The 21854-nt window shown below is 36.6% G+C and overlaps 1 protein-coding gene and 1 pseudogene across 1 annotated transcript; both read right to left on the reverse strand.

Annotated features, from left to right (window-relative positions):
• Positions 1-623: 623 nt before the first annotated feature.
• LOC147488353 (DNA polymerase eta-like) lies at positions 624-3552 on the reverse strand (annotated as a pseudogene).
• Positions 3553-5611: 2059 nt separating this feature from the next.
• On the reverse strand, positions 5612-19867 carry LOC147488354 (putative CoA ligase CCL7). Its single transcript, XM_086570267.1, is given in 7 exon segments — positions 5612-5914; positions 11443-11545; positions 11649-11716; positions 13963-14108; positions 15200-15242; positions 15245-15391; positions 18691-19867. Coding segments are annotated over 7 exon segments (1632 nt in total). The 5' UTR covers positions 19702-19867; the 3' UTR covers positions 5612-5800.
• Positions 19868-21854: the final 1987 nt, after the last annotated feature.

Genomic DNA, 21854 nt, shown 5'->3' on the forward strand with positions numbered 1-21854 from the left:
TCCATTCTTAAGTTGGAGACTGCCCTAATTTCTCGCAATCCCCCTATGATGTGGACACCCTCAGAGAGCTCCAAAGGGGCTTGCTATTATATATATAAAGATTAGGTAATAAGTCAAAATGTTGGGATCATATACAAAAAAATTCAGAACAATAAGTTTCCTAATAATATTGGGTTTGGAAACATTAATTCATAGTTTGGAACTAACTAAATTGCAAGAAAAAGCCATCAAGGGCCAGAACATCTTACACTTAATCAAACCTCAAATTGCATATTTTTTGAAGTCCATGAGTAATACAAAATAAGCTCATATATCAATTACTGTAGAAAGACTAAAGGAAATTACCTTTCAAGCGGTATAGCGCTTTAATTATTTCTGATTTCCAAGATCGTTCTAGTATCGAAATATAAGAGATGTCCTGTACAGAAACAAAAAGCCATTGATTTCTATTTTTCTAGGCCACAAATGAATAAGAGAAATTCCTTGACTTAATATTTTAGACAAAAAGGCAGACATGGTCAATTGGTTACTTTCATCGTAGTAACATAATTCTGTTTTGAATATATTGAAAGGATGAAAAAAAAAAAGTGTTCTTGTTTTCAAATGCAATCCAGCAGTCAGCATTACCAAAGAAGCTGACTTGAAAACTTCATTGCATCAATCAATGAAACAATTAGAAAAGTTGCAACACTATAGGGGACGTACCCATACACAGTACCAAAAAGACGGGGACCTGAGATTGAGCCTAAGAATCTGTCAACCGTAGCTAGGCAACTAAAAAACAGATTCTGAAAACCAAGGCTTTAGTCTATGTTCCCTTGCTTTGCTTTAGCCTGTTCGGTCCCCTTAGTCGCAAAACATTCTTTCAACCAAGCCATCGTTCTTCTTCTTTCTCCCTAAGCTTCACGTCATGCATGGTTAGACATAGAATCTGCATCTCGGAAGTAGTAATTATTGATTCCTCGCCAAACATTTATATGCCACAATAATAAAATGTTCTATAAAAAAAAAAAAAGAACTTACAGTGGTGTAGCTAATATTTTACCCACCGTAATGAATGACTTGTTACTCCCCACTTATTGTTTTGATTTCCGGAGGTCTCACTCAGATGAACCTAAGAACTCACGTGAGCCCAGAATTAAACAGTTTCAATGCATTTTCTTCAATCTTTGCAGTTCCATACCTTAGCGGGCAAGATTTGGAAGGAAATTTCTTGAATGAATCTGAATCATTGGTCTACCAAATAACATCAATTTAGTATAGTTAAGAATTGATGTGTACTTAAATTTTCCTTTGAAGAAAGGGTCTAAAAGAAAGAAATAACATATACACCTTGTACACTCTAGCATTGAGTGTAAGTGTGTGAGCGACCCTGTTATTTTGATCCAAGTCAAACTGAATTCGTTCACTCAACTCTTCACAAAGATTATTAAGCCAGCATTCAACCTGCAGTAGAGAGGAATAGATGGGAGAAAAAAGATACTTAGTTTAAATACTTCATTTCTAGAATTTTAAAAAATATAAAACTAATCTTTAGCTCTCAACAATGTTGATTATGGGGCTGTTGCAGATTGAGTTAGTTTTTGCAATGAGAACTAATAATTCATGAAAAGCCAGCCTTAAACTCATCTCCCAATGTGCCCCCTGAAAAGGGTCGTGACAGTTAACATAAAACGTCACCATATGTACTGATGTGTCTGCATGTATTGGGGGTGGGGGCGGCCAAGAAGAACTTCCACTCGGAAAGTTTTGCAAGAAAAAATTAGAGAGAAATTTTCTTACGGAAGTGATTGTCTTTAGAACTTGTGGACCTGGGAATGTCTTTCCAGAACCATGGCTCTTGGGAAGAAGACGACCTTCAACTTCATCCCCATTAACGCCTCTTGCAAGATCCATAACTATGTCTTTGGAGTAGAAGTTAATATCGACAACAAACTAAGGCGTGGAAGTTGCATGCTTTATCCGAAATGGTATTAGTTCTTAAGGGTAACTAGAGAATTAGGAGGCTTTTGATATGATACAAGAAATAAACTCAAAACCACATGGAAAACCCATTAAATTGTCATTTCTAAAGATTGTAGAGGACACATAGTCAATAGTAAACAAACACACGGTATTCACGCCATAACGCTCTCTAGTAGATAGTCTTCTCGAAAATTGCAATAGATCTCCAACACTATTTACACCAAGGTCGGGTTTGTACGAGAACTCCCAAGCTTTCCTCCAAGTTGCTTCCTAGCCATATTGTTCCAGAGCAAAAGATTAATGCCTATAATTAGGATCAAGTGGTGACTTGTTATGAAGTGATGATGGACACGATGGTGGTGGGGGTTGAAATGGAAAATGCATGATAAGAAAGAGAAACAGAAATCAAGCGGGCCAAAAGAAAAAAAAAAAAAAAAAAATACATTTTCTTTATAGGCAAGGATGCTAACTGTTTAGTCATCACTGGCGAGAGGGAACAACCGTTTGTTGTGCGGGGCTTATTCATGCCGCTTGCAAGTTTAAGCTAACATCCGCCAACAATATCACCCATCATATAACCGCCCAAAACCCATTTACAGATAGAGCATTTTCTTTTTTTTTTTTCTTTGATGGAAAAAAGGGATGGAAAAGGGCAACATATTTTTTCCTACCTTGTTGTGAGCAATGCCCGCATAACATGAAACTCGGTTTCCTTCAAGACCTGCATCCGAAGTTCTGCCACAATAATAGCCCCACAAGCTAGTATCTTATCGTTATGATTAGTATTACTACTGCAGATCCATTCTCTCACATTTTCTCCTTTCTTGTTACCATTCTGAATTAAAAACCAATCAGTGCCACCCGTGAGGAAAGTACAATTACATATTACAATATTTTTTTATCAGCAAATGGTGATGCCGTGATAAGTGCAGAATGGAAACATGTAGTAAGCCAATGAAACAAAAAAATAGTGATCCTCTCTTATCTCATTATGCCCCAAAACATGTGATTTGAGAACCTCTTCATCAATTGCTTCCAACTTCTCTGGAGGATTTTCTGATAGCATCGTTTCTCGCCGCATCGGTAAGATCAAGGTACACTTCATCAATTGACGCTCTCACATCGACCCCTCTCGGGAAAGAATTGCAACCACCGCTTTTGCAATTGAAACTCTTCAATATACTATATGTCAAGGTGAATGTAAAGTATATAACAACATCAATTCCATGCATGCAAAGGTTCTAACCTCTGAACCTGCATTACGATAGATACTCAAGTCAGCTTTATTACGAGCGACTGCAACCTGAACCAAATGGATTTGAGGGCAAATAGTTCTTTCGGTTTGAATTTTGAAAGATTGAGTCTTGAGAAATCCTTGGTGAGAAACAAAAGAGACAAAAAGAACAGACACCATGATTCCTTTTTATTTTTTAGTATGTAAATCGAGTGAAATTGTTTAGTTTGAGTAGCCCATATTAATTAAAGAAGGAGTCTATAGTAATTAAAAAATAAAGAGAGGAGAAAGTAACAAATTTAGGGAGGTCTAACTAATATATAGAGTTGCCTTTTTTTAAGGAATTTATGAGAATGCACGGTTTAGAAAATAAAGACACCAGATGAGGAGAGAGATAAGGTCGCGAGAGAGAGATATATATATATATATATATATATATATATATATATATATATATATATATATATATATATATATATATATAAAAGTTTAACTTGGCCTCTTGGTGGCGCCGTTTGAATTAAGTCCCAAACGATGTGGCCCGTTAGATCCCAACGATGTGGCCACACCGTTTCTCAAATGGTGTGGTCACATCGTTGAAATCACCAAACGCGCGGTGACCACATCATTGGGTTTACCTGATAACGAATCCACCTAACCGGGTCGTTTAAGCTTGGAGTTTTCGAATTTAATTTTTTGAGACCAATGGCACACTTGTAATATTTGTTTTTTTTTTGGACTTTTTAAAACTAATGACACACTTGTAATAATTGTTTTTGTTTTTGGAGTCTGCCCAATACAATATGGGTCCGTCAGTAATAGTACCCTTAATTATAACAAATCAAGTCTTGCGGTGCAAATTAGCTGATGGTTCTCTAGTACAAGCAACATTACTCATTACTTGTCCCAAACTTGCAAGAAGTTAGGTGCCGTTGTATGTTTACAATTTAAATTCGAGTTAAAGTTAATTTCAGACCGAGTGTGTGGGCATGTCCACAGTGAACTAATACACCCGCTGTAATTTTAACATGCTCAATATCTAAGGGGTCTATATATTACTGGTGGTCCTTTCAGATTCACATTACAGTATTTTTTCTGAATATTAGATAGTGGCTCAAAGTTATGCTGCTTGCAATAGAGTGACAGACGCTGACACCATATGTCTATATACAGTGTAGAAAGCAAAATGGCAAATGCAATATTAGCGAAAGAATTAGAACTTCAGTCTGAATGAATTTAAGTATTTAACATATGACAATTGTTGAGCGTTATGCAGCTTCTTGTTCAAAGGTGAGCCTGGTAGCATGCTAGTACAAGGCGACTAGGAGAACACAAGTGCACAAAGCTGCTTGTGTTATCTGACACTTGCTGGATTTCTGTTTCTTCTACTCTACACAGCATTTAGAACTTAGAAGGAACTGCTTGGTTGGCGTCTGTTTCAGCAAAAATTTGCCAAAACACACCCGTTTTCATATTCCTCTTCGACGAACCGAGCATTTGTAATGTGAGTTTCAGAAACACAAGTGGAGGGAATTGAGAAAACGGCCAATCATTTATCACTGGCTTCAACTATCATATAGCTACTACCGACCATAATAGGTCGGCTAGACCAGTTCATGGTTCAAAACTTCAAACATATTAGAAATAGTAGAGGGTCGGGTACAGTGTCAAAACTGGACTAGACTACCTATTACTTTTCAAGCAAACCTATCTTGAACCCACATATGGCTGCCAAAGCGGGAGTACAAACCATTCTGCAATATCCACAGTACTCAAAAAAGAAAAAAGCATAAAGGAAACATCTCTCTGCTTCATTGCTTGATGACCAAACTAGACCCTGCATTTGTACACGCCTCTAAAAGTGTGAAGAAAGGAGTCCTTAAAAGCTTACAGTCCTCTTCAGCTGAACCCACAGAATGAACATACAGACAAACGCCAATATGGTACACGAGAATGTTGAGAGCACGCCAAATGGTCCCATCTAGGCTAGGACTCTAGGATCATGATATTTTTACCAACATCAACTTATTACAGTTAACTGCCCTAAAAGAAAACAAAACATAGTAGGCATCTTATCATCACGCTGGTGAGTACAACGTAGCACAGATTCAGACAACACATTAGCTTCTAAATATAGACCAAGCAAATCTGCATCCTATTACTTTTAGTGTCAGTGACTCATGGTTACCTTGTTCCTTTTAATCATCTTCAGCTCTTACAAATGGAGGTCCGTGCTTTCCTCTATTTTAGAGATCTTGAACCCACAACTTTACTCTGTTATAATTCAGATTGGCCTCATGGGAAACCCCAATTAGTCCATTGATTTCATTTAGTTATCTTGATTATCTTTATGACTGGAATGATGTGCATTTAAGATGAGTTAACAGCTCTAACATATGGAGACTTGTGAAGTTGTGAGTGTAAATCCACTTCAAAACTTATCTGCTTCAATTTTTCATTATAATGTGAACTCACCAGTCATGTCAGAGAGTAGCCCTGGAAACCAGACATCTCCTTATTGATTAGTGAGAAACAACCGAATGGGGATCAGATGTAACATTATTTAATTCTAACAGTCATAATTAATTTAAACTTTGCATCTTACACCTTCGATCGAACTTTCTCAATAAGTTCTCTTCTCAGGATCTTTCCTGAAGCCGACTTAGGCACTGTATTTATAAACGTTACCCTCCGCAATCTTTTGAAGGGCGCAACCTGTAACAAAGGAAAACTCTGTTAATTACTACACATAAAAGAAATAGTTCTGACTGCTTCTAAAAAATAGGTACGATTTCTATCGATGCTCCATCACATGCATAAACATAAACATTCATGTCATGGCACCTCAAAATATACATCTAGTAATAAATTCATGTGATCTCCAGAAAAAAAGAACAAAAATACTGAATCTGTGGTCGGTTTGTGGGAACTGTGGAAAAGTATACATATTTCTCAGAAGTGCTTAGTTTTAGCTGTTTGGTAATGGTTCAAATATCACTGAATCGAGATGAACCAACTCTTACAAATAAGATTGAGATATGTATCGAAGTGAAAGTCCACTAACCCATACATAAGTGTAAGACAATAACATGGAAGTATGGAACCCATTAATCCCCTTACCCAACCTTAGATGTGAGGCGGCAAGCCAGGCCATCACTTAATTTATGCAATATAAACTGATATACACTCATAATTTAGCAGAATACAGGAACAAAATGATAAAACAACAAACTTTCGGTGATTGGACCAACTCTGAATTTAGCCGCTCATTCTCAAAAGTCAAACAGCATCCATGCTTTCCAAAAACAATTTTAAGATGTCATAAAATGATCAAACTTTTATGCGCATGCAAAGAGGAGTACCTTGAAAATTTCGTGTCTCTACAATTTAAATAGTTATGAACATTGAAAAGAATGAATGCACAACCCTAGATTGATCAAATGCATCTACAAGTGAGAATGCAAAAGAATGAATACACAACACTTGATTGATCTAATGCATCTACAAGTGTGCATGCAAAAGAATGAATGCACAACACTTGTTAATTTAATGCAACAAAAAGTGAACATGCAAATGATTGAATGCACAACACTAGATTTATGTACTATATACACAAGTGAACATGCAAAAGAATGAATGCAAAACACTAGATTAATCTAATGCAATAACAAGTGAACTTTAAAAAAATTACACAACACTAGTTTGATGTAATGTAACGTCTAAATATACATGAGTGCACTAAAATGGGAGTAGACGAAGTACAAGAAGAGAGTTTTAGGTTGTGATACGAATTCCATAGAGGTTTACCAGACACAGTAGCAACAATCTAAGTACTTTATTCAACGGATAAACCTTTCAAATCATTGTACCTTAGACTAACTCAAGCGCCCACCAAAAAGCTAAGTTTGGTGGAACCAAACTACAATCCTTTGGCAATTAGTGATACTTCCAATTCAAAACCTGTGAAATTGCTATAAACATAGGAATAGCTGTATAGCAGTGGAGTCGCACACCAAGTTAAATGGCGCACAAGCCCAAACTCCAGGTCATGTGGCGTGTCACATCTAAAAATCAGATCCCCCTTCCTACATATTTTCAATTCCTATATAACCCTTTTTAGAGCCATTTAATTTACCATTCTACATCATTTCATACAATTTGATTTCTTGGTACTAATCATAATAACTAAAACAAACTATCACATTGCAGAAAACTAAACAATGAAATCAACAAGAGGCTCAAACAAAAGAAAAGAATCACATGCCCCCACCCCCTCCCCAACGTCATCCACCATTGGTTGGCATTTTCGTTCAAACATTGGCCGAACTCAGTGCAGTCGTTAAAGTTATCTCTTGTTCAATTCCCAAGAGCTTCCATAGTGTTAGACAATACATAGTGTTCTTTTGCTTCGGAACGGATCAATTGTAAAAGCCATGGCTTGTCAATTTCTCCACTTCATCTATTTTTTTCCACCCCTAATTTTTTCCTCCAAAGTCCCGGCAGGACCTTTCTCCTCTCAAACCTTTCGATATATCATCTCACAAGCTCTATCCACTAAAGAATAATAGTAGGTGAAGGATTAAGTTCCATATTTCGATCATTTTCCTCATAAACATTCTTATATAATACCCTAAGAGATTCATAGTTAACTGGTGAAATAGAACTACCTTCTCCATTATTAGCCATTTCTCCAAGAGATTTGTAAGGCAATGGACGAAGAGATTAAAATATAGAGAGGAAGGAATGGAGACCTGTGAATTGATAAATAGAAGTTGCACTTGTGTAAACATTTCCATGTAAAGTTAACCAGAATATCGAATTTGTTTAACTAGAATAGGGATGTTGCCAAGTAGTGAGTACGTATTTCAACCTCCAAAAACCCTCCCAAAGGACGTGTAGAAGTTGGACATTCAACTTAAAACCAATTGGTGATAAGTGGAGAGGCCCCAAGACTTATAAATTTTGATGCGTGGCTTAACACATACCATGTGGAGCTAAACATCTCAATACACCCCCTCACGTGTGGCATTACTTGAGCCTAACGCATGGACAAACATACTTGGGTTACGTGAAGTAAACAACAGGCCCTTTGGGCCAAACACAATAGCTTGTTTAGATATAGTGTAGAAGATGGAAATCCAACTTTATTTTTTGGATAAATTGGCTTCTTATTCATAGATGGAAATCCAACTTAAAACCAATTGGTGATAAATGGAGAAGTCCCAAGACTTATATATTTTACGCGTGGCTTAACATATCCCATGTGGGACTAAACATCTCAACAAGACGCAAATAGCAGTAAGACTTTCACAGTTCTAAAATGGAAGCAAAAAATTTACTTGATTTGCATCATTTCTAGTTGAATTTTTGTCTTGGAAGTGAGTGGAACCACCCATCAACTACTTAACCATCCTACGTTATAGTTAAAAATTTACATGGACATACCATCTGGAAAACAAAGGCTGCCAGAGATATTTAGTATTTATAGCAATAAAGGATAAAGTGTTCGGATTTGCATCGAAAAAGAAATACCTTGCAGGATAAGATTTCTTCCAATGAGAGATCAAATTTCCTTATCTAACAAGTGGATAAGAACACGTGTGCTGGTGGATCCAATTCCAACGGCACAATTTCAACAGTATAACTCCAATAATTAGCCATAGTTAAACAATAACAATAGCAACCAGACTAAGGAAATTATTTGTAAACAAAACTTCTTTATTTAAGTGTGAACTTTTTGACTCATACCGAGCCAAAATAAATAAATAAATAAAACTTTTTGACTCAGCTCCGCTTGCAGCTTGTGGACTGTTAAATAGCGCCGTTTAGTGGCCTTAGTCGAGAAAGTGCTTCTTCCTCGAAAGAAGAAGAAGAGTCAGGGACGAGCCCTTTTGGTATGTAGTTTTCGCTGTCACACCAGACTAAGGAAATTATTTGTAAACACGACGACAAGCTTAAGCAAGTGAATTGAAAATATACAATAATACTAAAAGGTAACTAAAACAATCACACCACCAGAAGAAATTATTCTCAAACACGACGACTCGAACACTTGACACACTTACGCAACTGAATTGAAAATAAATACAATGCATAACATTAGGACCCCCATTAGGACCATAATATGGATCAGTATAAGGACCCCTATTAGGACCAAAATAAAAGCCATTATAAGAACCTCTATATATGACAACGTAGGAAAATCCATAAAGACCCCATTGGCAGATCCAAATTTAAGGTTACGAGCAGGGGTCAAATGACATTTCAAACTACTTTTCCTTATTTTTCATTTGTAAGTTCCAGAAAAATTATTTTCAATAAGAAGTAATTTTAGAGGTGTCCAACACCATCACCTTGGTCTTCTCCTGTCTTCAAAATCTGCACTTTTAAAACTGTCTCGTTTGTCTTGAATGGAGGAAAAAAAAGGAAAAACAACTATTATCTATCCGGGGTTGCTCGATAGACTCGTAAGTCTTTCTAGAAGTCTCCAACAATTCTTGTATCGTGCCATCATTTTCAACCACGCCATTTAGACTTGGATTTCTACTGCTTCCAGCAGCTCTCTTTAAACATGAACCTTATGCTTGCCCTTGATTATGCATAATTTACTATTTTTATATAAATAGAAACTTGCTATAAAGGAGAAGACAAAAAAAATGTGAAAGAATAGAAAGAGTAGGAAAGGAATAAAGTAATTAGTTCTCCAGTTTCATTCCCTATGTTCACAGATCCTGGAGAATGAGAAACGTTGTTGTTTTTCTATGAGTATAGTGTTGTAGATTCAGACATTCGAAAATACTGATCCATGAATCAACAAAATCTTCGTAAACTAACATTTGCAGAGCTGCACCATATTTTTTCAAATAATGATAACCCATGTTGAATGAACCGACAATGTTCAGGACAACATTCCAGAAGATATTTAATCTCCATGAACTATAAGCATAGGGAATGAAACTGGAGAACCTATTAATCAAGGTTCATTGTCTAAGTGAACTACTGCAAGAGACAAAAGCGGGTCAAGGATAAAAAGTGTTACCGAAAATGATGGCACAATGCAAAAACTGTTAGAGACTTCTTGAAAGACTTATGAGTCTATCGAGCATGCCCGAGTATTAAGTAGTCGATCTTTTCCATTCAAGAGGAACTAAACAATGTTTAAAGTGCAGAATTTGAAAAGGGAACATGGGAGACCAAGGTTACACGGGACACCTCTAAATTAATTCCTAATAAGGATAAACGTTTAGAATGCCGTTCAAATCCTACTCATAACCATAATTGAAGCAACCAATAGGGACCTCTACTGGTCCTTAGAAGGTTCTTATGTTGCCCCATATGGTGGTTCTTATCCTAGCCCTTGTGTTGGAGTCCTTATATTGACCTATATGATGCTCCACACAGTCTTAACGATCATAGCAATGGTGGAAATTTGTGCAGTGGTGACAACAACGGAGGCACACAAAATTTAAGTTCTGGTCAAGACAGAGGTTTTAACCAGTAAAACTTGGTGACATTGAGTAATAATAATGTGTTCATTTGCTTGGTGTGTCATGCTTGAGAATAATTTTGTAAGTACGGTGTGTGTGTTTTAGTTAAGGATAATTATTGTAGTTTATTTTTCAGTTCATTTGCTTATGTATGTTGTGTATTCTTGTTTGAGAACAACTTCTTGAGTCAGATTGTTATAATGTTCAATTATGGTTAATTACTGGAGATTTGCTGTTAGAATTTTACAATTGAAATTGTACTGTTGGAATTGGGCCCACTAGCACGTGTTCTTATCCACTTATAGATTCGAACCACAAATTATCACTTTGGAAAATTATTATAACTAATGGATGCTTGATAGAAAATACAAAGAAGACTACGAAAACTTTTGTGAACAAGTATGATAAAAATTGTACTTATAACTAAAAACCGGATACAAAAGCTAGCTCTTAGAACCACTAACGCTCACAATAAAAATAACTAGCTCTGTAACAACCTAATTTACAATGACACGGATACATGTGTCCGTATTCGACATGGATACGAAGTGTATGACATGGTGAAATATAAAAATTGAGGTATATCAGATACAATATGTGTCCGACATGGACACGTGATACGTATTCGGCACAGATTATTTTTAAAATATGTGTCTATGTAACATAGGTAACAACGAAGTAGGAAAGACTTGTCACCTTTACTATGGGTTCTCGATAACACAGGAGGGTAAATGAAAGATAAGTGTTTTCACTCACCTGCTTTGCAATAAAATTCTGAACAGTTTCCTCGTTCAGAGAGCTGTTTGGGCTACGAACAACATAAGCAATTGGAACTTCTCCAGCTTCAGCATCAGGAAACCTACAATGGAAAAATGATGCACCAACATCAAAAGAAAGTTATGCAAGTTCTACTTTTCCTAGTTACCAAATGTAAGTTCAATTTATGGTCTTCATCAACTTACGGGATGACGACAGCATCTAATATCTCAGGATGAGTAAGAAGCAGCCCTTCAAGCTCCGCGGGTGCAACCTGACAAAAGGTCAATAATAAAAGGTAAACAAGCTGAGGAAGCATAACAATGTAACAACTAACACCGTGGTCAGAGTAATAATAGACCTAAAAAAAAAGGAAATCCAGAATCCAAAGAAAAATTTAGAATAACTCCAAGAAAAGAAGATAGTCCTCAGAATTTTTATTGACGGACCAGTAAAATTGTGCATACGAAATAAGCTTTACTATCAAAAATCTTTTTCTATCTTTTTCCTTGGTAACATTTTATTTTTGGGTTTTTTAGACTTGCCCTCTAGACTAACTCGCCGTCTCAGTCAACGCATATTGACCGTTATCTCTTGGTGAAATGTCCAATATACCCTTGTCATTGTAAACTACCTAAATTACCCTCGACTTCCCAATTCAATACCCATTTTCTTGTTTGAGAGAAAAATAGGATACGTGTCAACATCTCATCCAATCTAATCTAACGGTCACAAACATATCATACATTGGACACGTGTCGACAAGAGGGGTATTAGTAGCAAAAATAAACAATTAGAAAATAAGTATCAAGTTAGAAATTAGACATGCCCCCCCAAATCGCCATTACAAATGAACAATCTCCATTAATGCCTCCCAAGCTTAAGAAACACTAATTCACATTGTTATTAACCATTATGCATGTTTATTATTTGGAACTTTTTAAATTCTTAAACACCCACCATCAGTTTACCCATATTGAAGTGTTACTTTTAATGATTTCAAACAAAAATTGTGCATAATTAGTTGGGGAAGATGAACTCAAGATAATTATTTCATGAAACAAGGGTAGTTTGGTTAAAATTTAGGGTATGTTAAATTGTTTTGGGGCGATGCAATCGTAACCGTTGATTAGAACCAACAAGATATTAACACGTGTCATGTACTTCATAAACATGAAACTAGGTCTTGCAAAGTCAAGGGGCTATTTAGGTAATTGTATACGCGAAAGGGTAGTTGGGACATTTCACCATGAGATAACGGTCAAAATGCATTAACTGAGACGGCGTGTGAGTTTGGGGGGGCAAGTCTAACTCTTTTTTCAAATGGGGGGGCAAGTCTAAAAAACCCTTTAGTTTTTTATGACCAAGTCTAATCATCTCATGACCTCAGGACTTTTCACCTGCATCCTCATAGCATAGTATTTACAGATGCAAGGAAAGCCAATTGGTCTTCAACTGTGTAAAGAGTAAGACGCCAGTTGAGATGGCGTCCATGACCGAAACCTACTTTTATCTTGATGCCAAAGACAACGGCGTCTGAAGCTGGAAAATTTAGGAAAATATGATTGGACGCCACAAGCCCAGTAAGAATGGTGTTTGGTGCTGGATGCAGCGGCAACGGAGTCAGAAGCCTCCTTCATCCCTAAATATCACTGCATATTTGTGATGAAATACGTGGGATTCGTATTTTCAGATGGAGGGGAATGCAAGACGGTTTGAGGGTGATTTGAATGGAATCTAGGGGGATGCGGGGCGGTTGGAGTTTGTCTACGATGTATATACATTTTGATGAATTAATAAGATAAATGTGAAGGAAACATGCGCATTTACGTACTTTAAGGAACCTTCAACATGCTAATGTTCTAAGCTCGTTCTAGGGCAGATTTAATTACAGACCAAAAAGCACTTGAATATTTTTGTAAACAACTCTGTGAGGTGAATAACTAATAAACTAGGCAATTAATATAAGGTGTATATACATTTAAAAAGAGAAAACATAAATAAATTAACAAAAATAAAATTCCAGGACGGTTTCCAAGAAAACACGGTAATATGAGATTAAATGGCCTGCTAATGGAGCCAAAGAAAATTTTAGGAATACAGAGAGAATAGTTGTGGACAGAAACAATGGGGTTGCTTAAAGATTTATAGAAAGAAGGAAAAAGTGAGGCCTGTGTCACACAAAGAAAGGAAGAATGACTTCAATCCAAGCACATATTTTATATGTTAGATCATATTAAACATTCGGCTCAAATGAAAAAGAGAATCCTTATACAGGTTTGCATATTGGATAGTGATGCTTAACTATGCTGTATAACAAGATCTAGAGAGAAATCTCTAGACGAATGGAGGTGATGATATGATAAATAATCGCAAGAACAAAAGGGAGCTTGCAGATGGTATAATGATGCGAGAGAAAAGATTACTCGACCTTCTACCGCTGATAACAAAAGAATATGACCATTTAACAATGCAAAAGTTCGTGAAATTCAAGAAATAAATTTACTGTTACTAGATCACCTGAAATCCTTTATACTTGATAAGTTCTTTTATCCGATCAACAACAAACAGTTGTCCTCTCTCATCAAAGTATCCAAGATCTCCTGTATGTATCCAACCTTGTTTATCTATAGTCAACTTGGTCGCCTGTGGATTGTTGAAGTAACCTGAAAATGTGCAATTCAAAGACTAAGAATGTCGAATAATGAAAATAAAGCACACTTACATACTTGAAATGGTACACTATAATCGAAATGACGTCCTGTTCAACCAAGCTATATTACAGAGTAACCTTTGGATAAAATACCTAACTTTAATACGCAGATGGCTACATTATTACTGCAAGAAAAGTGCAAGTGGCTGCGTGCATCAAGCATGAGACAGACGTAGACTAACCAACCCAATTGTACATGCTCTATTTGTAAAAGGTGAAGTTTCCTATGCTAACTATATCTTCCTCACCTCAATGACTCTCGTTTTCCTCTTCCAGTACAAAGTTCTTCACATATCCAATAGGAAAATTCACAAGCCTTTAAACTCACAAACTCTGTCTCAGGCAAAAAGTTCATGTTGATCTAATCAAATGCATTGTGTAAATGTTCGAGGCTGATTTCCAGGATAGTATTAGTATATCCTCCTTATCATCACATACCAGCTTTCAAAATTGATTCAGTTCTTCAACTACCATGGTATCCACAAAGGCTAATACAAATTTGAATCCAGTGCCATATTTAAATGAACAGAAATTTGAAAATATGAATAATGCGTTGTCCTGACTATACATTAACCCATCTAGCATGAAATACCTAGTTGATTAGATCAACATGTATTTTCTTAAGTATGAAATACCTAGATGATTTTTTTGGGTAAATAAAATTTAACTTGGCATATTCTGATGGCCCATTGTATTCATTCCAAGTAAACTTCAGCAGAGGATCATTACAATAATCAAAATAATTGAAACTGAAGTTGAGACCAAATGCATGTGCACAGCTATTGAGAAACAACTAAATCAATGCCATTGACCAAACTCATGGAAAGAACTTATGCAAGATTTAACACAAGTAACAAACTAAATCAGAATCTGAGTCTACAGTTGAACAAATTAGCCAAAATATAAACTCATCACAGTTTCAGATGAAAAAAGTTACAGATTCACATCTCGATACAGAGGTGTTATCTGGAAAAATCTAACCAAATTTCTGTACAACAAAATATCTACGCCGCGTAAAAAAAAAAATCTTGACTAAGACAGTACCTTGCATCATGTTTGGTCCTCGGATCCATATTTAAGCCAAAGCGCAGTAGGAGGAAGAGCCTTCATTGTGTCTACACTAACTATTTTGGACTCAACACCTGGAACAAGTGTGCCTGTAGAGCCAGAATGTCGAGATCCCTCATATGCATTTTCTAGTGAAACAATTCCACAAGACTCCGTCAAACCATAGCCCTGACATGAACCCATAAAGTGTATGTTATGAGTTTAAGCTTTTATAGTGCATGCCATTCTAGGAAACAACAATTTGGATTGTTGGTATGTGTAACTAACTTAACTTGAACAAATTCAAAGGATGACCATAGGGAAGAGAATAGCAGAGACTATACCACCTACAAATTCTTTTCATCAATAAGAAAATATAGTTCATTCCGAAAATAAATGTTACACACTGACACCCGGTCATGGTAGTCCTTACCAATGTGCTAAGAGTGGCACTTGCAAATTATAATTTAGGATAAAGAAACAACGAAATTGACACACTATGGTATCCAAATTACATACAAAGTCATGAAAATATCAAATTTCTAAGATAAACTACACCCATAGACGAATCAAATAATATATCTAGGATGAGTGCATCCTTAGCCATTTGCTCAAATATTCCCCGATTTCATTCCTTCCAACGCACCAGTTGCTTGTATGTGTCCAGGTACTAGGCCAACAAAGTGATGAGAAATGACTTTTTTTTTTAACTAATTGGAAAACATACCCAAAAACTAATAATGAAATTGCTTGTCAATGTAAGTTAGTCTTATGCTTAGGAATTAGGAGTATAACTATTTTCATATTTCTCTCGTTTTGTTTTTTGATAAGGACATATCGGTGTATAGGCCCCACTTATAATGGTCTATTTCACCTGGTATTCAAATCCACATCAGTGTCCCCATGATAAAGGCAATAACGCTTTTCAAAAGCAGGTCATGAAACGCAACTCATTGGGCCAAGCTCAATACTGTCTTGCTTTTATACTAATACAATGGATGACTGGTCCAGCCCAATTATAAGTGATACAAGAAATGAGACTAGCACATCATTCTCCACAAATTGGAATCAAAAGACTTCCTGAAAGTGAGGTTTCTTATTCATTACAAAGTCTAATTCACCCCAATTTGATATAAAAGAAATAGAATAGTTACTGACAGGAGAGATTTAGAAGAATTCTAAATTCATATCAATCACCTCTCTTCTCAAAAAATAAGACATCTTCTCCGACAAAACTACGTAACAAGCTCTCAGAGCTAAAAGACTTGATCCTGATCTAACACTTTTGTACGTAGAAAGCCTTTCCGATGTTGACCACCTTTCAGTCCCCCTCTATCTCTTTTGACCCCTTTACTTCCTTAGAAGGGATACTAATTTTTATGCCAAAACAAATGGACTTTAGGAGTGTGCTATGCCCACCGCTCCATAATAGGTCATAGTTAACTATATTAGCTGGTTTCTTACACAAGGATGAGTGAAGAACCCAATACTACATAGATCTGAGAGAAACTAAAGATTAATAAAGAAAAGAGAGAGAGAGAGAGAGTACTTTCTATCAACACTGTGCTTATCAAGCAGTACTTGACAGGCATGTGATGAGTATTCGTAGTTGTAAATTAGTTATCAAAGTCCCAGGCCAAGATTAGTAACTAATAAGCAATTGATTTGATCAGATGCTATAGAGCACAAATAAACACATCCACTGGTAAGCGTCAGTACACTACCATGGTGTCGATCACACAAGCCAACTTCGTTGTTTGATGTGCCCCCTTAAGGAGCCCTGTAATCGTATTACGAGTGTGTTCAACCCTCCGTACCCCACAGCCCTTTTCACTTAAATTTATATGCCTTCCTGTAACAGCTTCATTGTAAAGAATAAAGTTGTTATCAACATGGTCTGAAAGCAATACCTCTCTAGAGGCAGCACAAGATGTGCTATGTGCAGAGTTTGTTGGGTGTGTTCCCACCCTTAGGGGTTGTCAGCAGGGTGCATGCCCAGTGTCCCTTTGAGAGATATTAGCGTTACACAGTGAGCCACTATGAAACATAAATAATAAGAGGAGAATCAATACCTGGGGGCTCTCTCACGGGTTCTTCCCCAATCTCACTTGCAAAAAAAAAAATTGGGTATTCTTGTAAACCTGTTCCATGCATCTCAAGTACACCATTGTATTAAGATTCCTCAATCTCAATATATGGCGCCACGAGACGAGGATGTGCCCATCATAATATAGTGAGGGAATCCTGAGGACGAACGTTATGTCTATTTGTTCCTTCTAATTTCTACATTAACTCTGATTCTCCTAATGTAAAGCAAGTGTTAGGCATTTATAAGATCCCCCTTGCATCTCTTTACATTAATTCGGAATTGCGAAACTAGAATCACATGTGATAACACATAGCTCCATCGTATAACATGGGACTTCCACGTAGTGTACCATGAATAACACCTTCTAAGGAATAGCTTTTTCGTTGAAGCTACCTAATAGCACAGCTCTAGTGCTGCTGGAGCTACCTGGTTATCTCTACTTCCAGTAATTCTAAGTTGTTAAAATAGCAATGAAAATTGACCAAACATAGATTCATTGTACACCCAATGAGACTTCCAACTTCCACAAACTGTACCTCACCTTCATAGTACCATCTAAGGAGTAGTTACTTCGTTCAAGCTACAGGAAAATATGATAAGCAATATTTACTTGTAAACCGAATTATGTGCAAAGCACTCTGGATTTGGCATGTTTTCATTAATGTTGAAATAATGATAGGACCTAAGGATGCTCCTCATGAAATTCTTAGACCACAAGAACAATCTATCGACTATGTGCACTTTTTACACCATAGGCTCAGTGCTCAATTCATTATGAAATCACACTTGGAATGCAATTTCATAGAAAATTGTCCTGTTATACCAACTACAGGGTAATGATCTCACTGGAATATCTAAAACAGATTCAGAAGATTCCGTTTTCTCAAACACGCCTACTAAGTACTAACTCCTGCTTACTCTTTCTTTCAATGTTTTCACTTCCTAGTTTGGAGACCACATGGAAGACACCTACTAGTGTCAAGTACTACGCCTTGTGGTTTCACATCAAGTGATGAATAGTTGGTGTGACATGCAAATTAAGTGGGAAGAAACCAAAACAACTCGTGAACCTGCTCACACCGCCTTGTGCAGTAGGGAATGCATTTTACATGGGAGGCTTACATCGGGTACAGTATAAATAAGCACTTCAAATATACGATATACAGTTTAAACAAGTATTTGGTGAACCAATAGCAATACATAACATATTTTTCATTCAAGAAATAGAACTCAAAAAAAAAAAAATTAGTGTTGAATGATTATAATTGTTTAAAATATAAGACGTACCAAACCAATGAAAAATCCACCATAATAAATAACGGTAGAACTAATGTTCTCCAACTTTAGACTACAGAAATTCAAAAATCAATCGTAAAATGTAATCTTAACTTAATAATACCTGTACAACCGCAGCCCCAGGTATATTCTTAGCACACTCCTCCATTATATCCTTCCCCAAAGGAGCTGCACCAGACCCAAGCTGCTTCAATGACGAGAGATCATACTTCTTAACCACACTCAGTTTCGCAAAAGCAATCATCACAGGTGGAACAACAAACAAATTAGTAACCTTATACTTCTCCACCGATCTCAAAACCATCTCAATATCAAATCTCCCCATGGATATAACCGTATTCCCCCTCTGCAACTGCGAATATGTAATAATCGAAAGCCCAAATATATGAAACATAGGTAGAAAACATAAAAACACATTATTCCTCTCTCCTCCAAACTCCTGATCCGCTGTCACCATCAACGACGCGGATATAAAATTCCTATGTGTCAATATCACACCCTTACTAGTCCCCGTGGTACCGGAAGAGTACAATAACGCAGCCGTATCACTCTGCTTCACAATACTAACTGGAAATTCCGTGACCGGGCCGGCCATTTGAATTAATTCCGAATAACTAATTACTTTCCGATTATTATTATTATTATTAGGAACCATCTCAGTACCTAATATGACAGCTGGCAAATTAAAACCTTTAGTTTTGTCCCATAATTCAGAAACAGTTATAACTAACTTGGGATTAGAATCTTTGACTTGTTTGGCAAGCTCATGTACAGTGTATAGTGGATTAACAGTAGTAGCAATAGCACCAATTGAGACAACAGCTAGAAAAGTAAGTGGGAATTGAATTGAGTTGGGTGCAAATATAAGAACGACGTCACCTTTTTTAATACCGAGTTGAAGAAAGGAGTGAGCAAGTTTAGCAACTGTGGATTTGAGTTGGGTGAAAGTAAGGGTTTGGCTAGTATCGGAATCGATGAGTGCGGGAGTATCGGAATAGGAATGGATGTTTCGGAATAGGAATGAGACTAAAGAGAGGTTTGGGTCACGTGGGAGGATTAGTGGTGGGCGGAGTGAACGGTATATTCCGTCTCTTCCGTATCCGGATTTTTCCATTTGGTTTGGTGGTGATTGAAAGTTTTGAGGAGTTGGAAATGAAATGGGGAGTTTAGGTTTTATTGTTGTTGAGGAGTGCACGCAAATTAATGTGAGACAAGTGGAAATAAGACAGAGAGAGAGAAGTGTGAGGCTGAAAGTCCGAAACCAATGAAGATGCAACTGTTTTGACTTTGTCAGTTCACTGTTCTATTTTTAGTCTATATATAGGGTGATTTTGGACATTACCAACAAAACACTTCCATACCCCATAACTAACATAAATTTTTGTCATACCCCTAAATCTAATAATATATCCCAAAATAAATTTGGAGTATTTCCAATAGAGGCAGAGGATTAAAAAAAAATGAAAACAAAAAATAACACAGGTATGTTTTGGTACCTGTGTTTTCCATTTTTGTTAGGGAAAGTTTCTTTACGCCCATCTTCTTCCCCCGCCATCTTCATGCGAAAAAAAAAAAAAAAAAAAAAAAAAAAACAACTTTCGAGCCTTGCAAACACAGTGGCTACAAACTATGCCTTTATGTCGAAAGAACTTCAGTGGCTATAGTTCGGAATGAATTGGGTTTGGAGAAAGGTATTCCTGAATCAGAAATTATTATGACTGAATCATATATGTTTATTCACAAACCAAAAGAAATGACTCCGCATAGCCAAGAATGAGTGGTTAGTTTGTTATACTGTTTTAAATTTCTATTGTACATAGTTAATTCAAAGCAAATGAATCAATATCTCCTCTTCTTTATTTCTTCCTGTTGCCCATTTATTCAAATCTTTTCTACCGTTTGTTCATATGAATTAATCATTGCTCAATTTCAGGTTATCTTTAAGTTTTACGATATCAGACAAAGCTTTTTAGGTGTTATTGAGGATACTTGTTTAGATGAAAAATGTGCACATCTTTTGCAAGATGGTCCAGAAAGGTGGAGTTTTAACAATGACATGGAAAATCCAAGTACAGAGTACATTGTAAGTTGTGACGAGCCTGCTTTCATGGCGTAGGTTGTTAGGATATACCCTCTTGCAACTTGAATATGTATTTTCTTATATAGACCGCGTTGGAAAAGAGTCGGTGACATTGAGAAACTCTATTGATAGACATCAAAGCAAGTACCGGTGGTATGAATTGATTCTTGAGCAATCTCTGTTTTCAATTTTATTTACTATGAGAAATCAACACTGTTGACTTGCTACTAATAAAAAGAGTGAGGGACTTTGTATGTGAATTATTGTATCACCTCACTGATCGACTCCTCATTTTCAAGCTAGATCAACTTGAGGTTAAATGGATCAAGTTGCAACACCACTAACTAGATTGTAAATTTTCTTGTCAGGGAACATCGTTTGTATATTATGGTAGAAAATGAATTCATAGGCTTGATGTCTTCTTCAGTCTTCAGTATGATTATGGATTTTCTTGTCGAAAAACAGTCATAGCATCATGCATATAAATTGGTCATTTGGTCCCTCACTCAACATCATGCATGATGAGGTTTATATATCATAACGATCTTTTCCATCTCCTATAGTCTTGGCTTAATTGTCTTTTGCTTGCCTTGCCCTCGTAGTTAGGTAGTATTAATAGCGCTTAAAAATATCATGTTGCCTGTATATACTAGAAATCCTTCTGGAGGGGATGTTTGAGTTACTTTTGTTTTTCAGGTGCATAAGTGCATTATAGACCTGACAAATTGAGCAAGCTGTCAGGTGTTGGAGAACTCAGTGAGGCATTACAGTCTTTAGGGAAGCAGTCTCTAGGCATTGCAGTGCCATCTTGACATTGCCCCACCTCTCAACCAAAGGGGACGTTCATGAAAGGCCATAGATCATACACAAACATTCATACAATGATAAAAGTTGTCCTCCCAGAATCGACTATATAATAATATCATAGAGCCCAGAGCAAGCAAAACCCAAATGTAGACATCTTAGTTTCTTTTTGCAGTTTTTATTTATTCTTTCCATTTTGATGGTCTCTCTGGATTCAAAACATTTATACTCCCCAGCCCTCCTTCAGTTTTGTTTATCTTGTCCATAGATTGGGCTCATTATTGTATACCACATTTCTCATTGAGAAGATGTACAATTATAATGGATGTAGTTGTGTGTCCGCATTTAGGAGAGATAGAGGATAGATGGTCGGGTAGAAGAGA

The sequence above is a fragment of the Coptis chinensis genome, chromosome 7 (genome assembly GCF_015680905.1).
Source record: "Coptis chinensis isolate HL-2020 chromosome 7, ASM1568090v1, whole genome shotgun sequence".
Lineage (NCBI taxonomy): Eukaryota > Viridiplantae > Streptophyta > Magnoliopsida > Ranunculales > Ranunculaceae > Coptis > Coptis chinensis.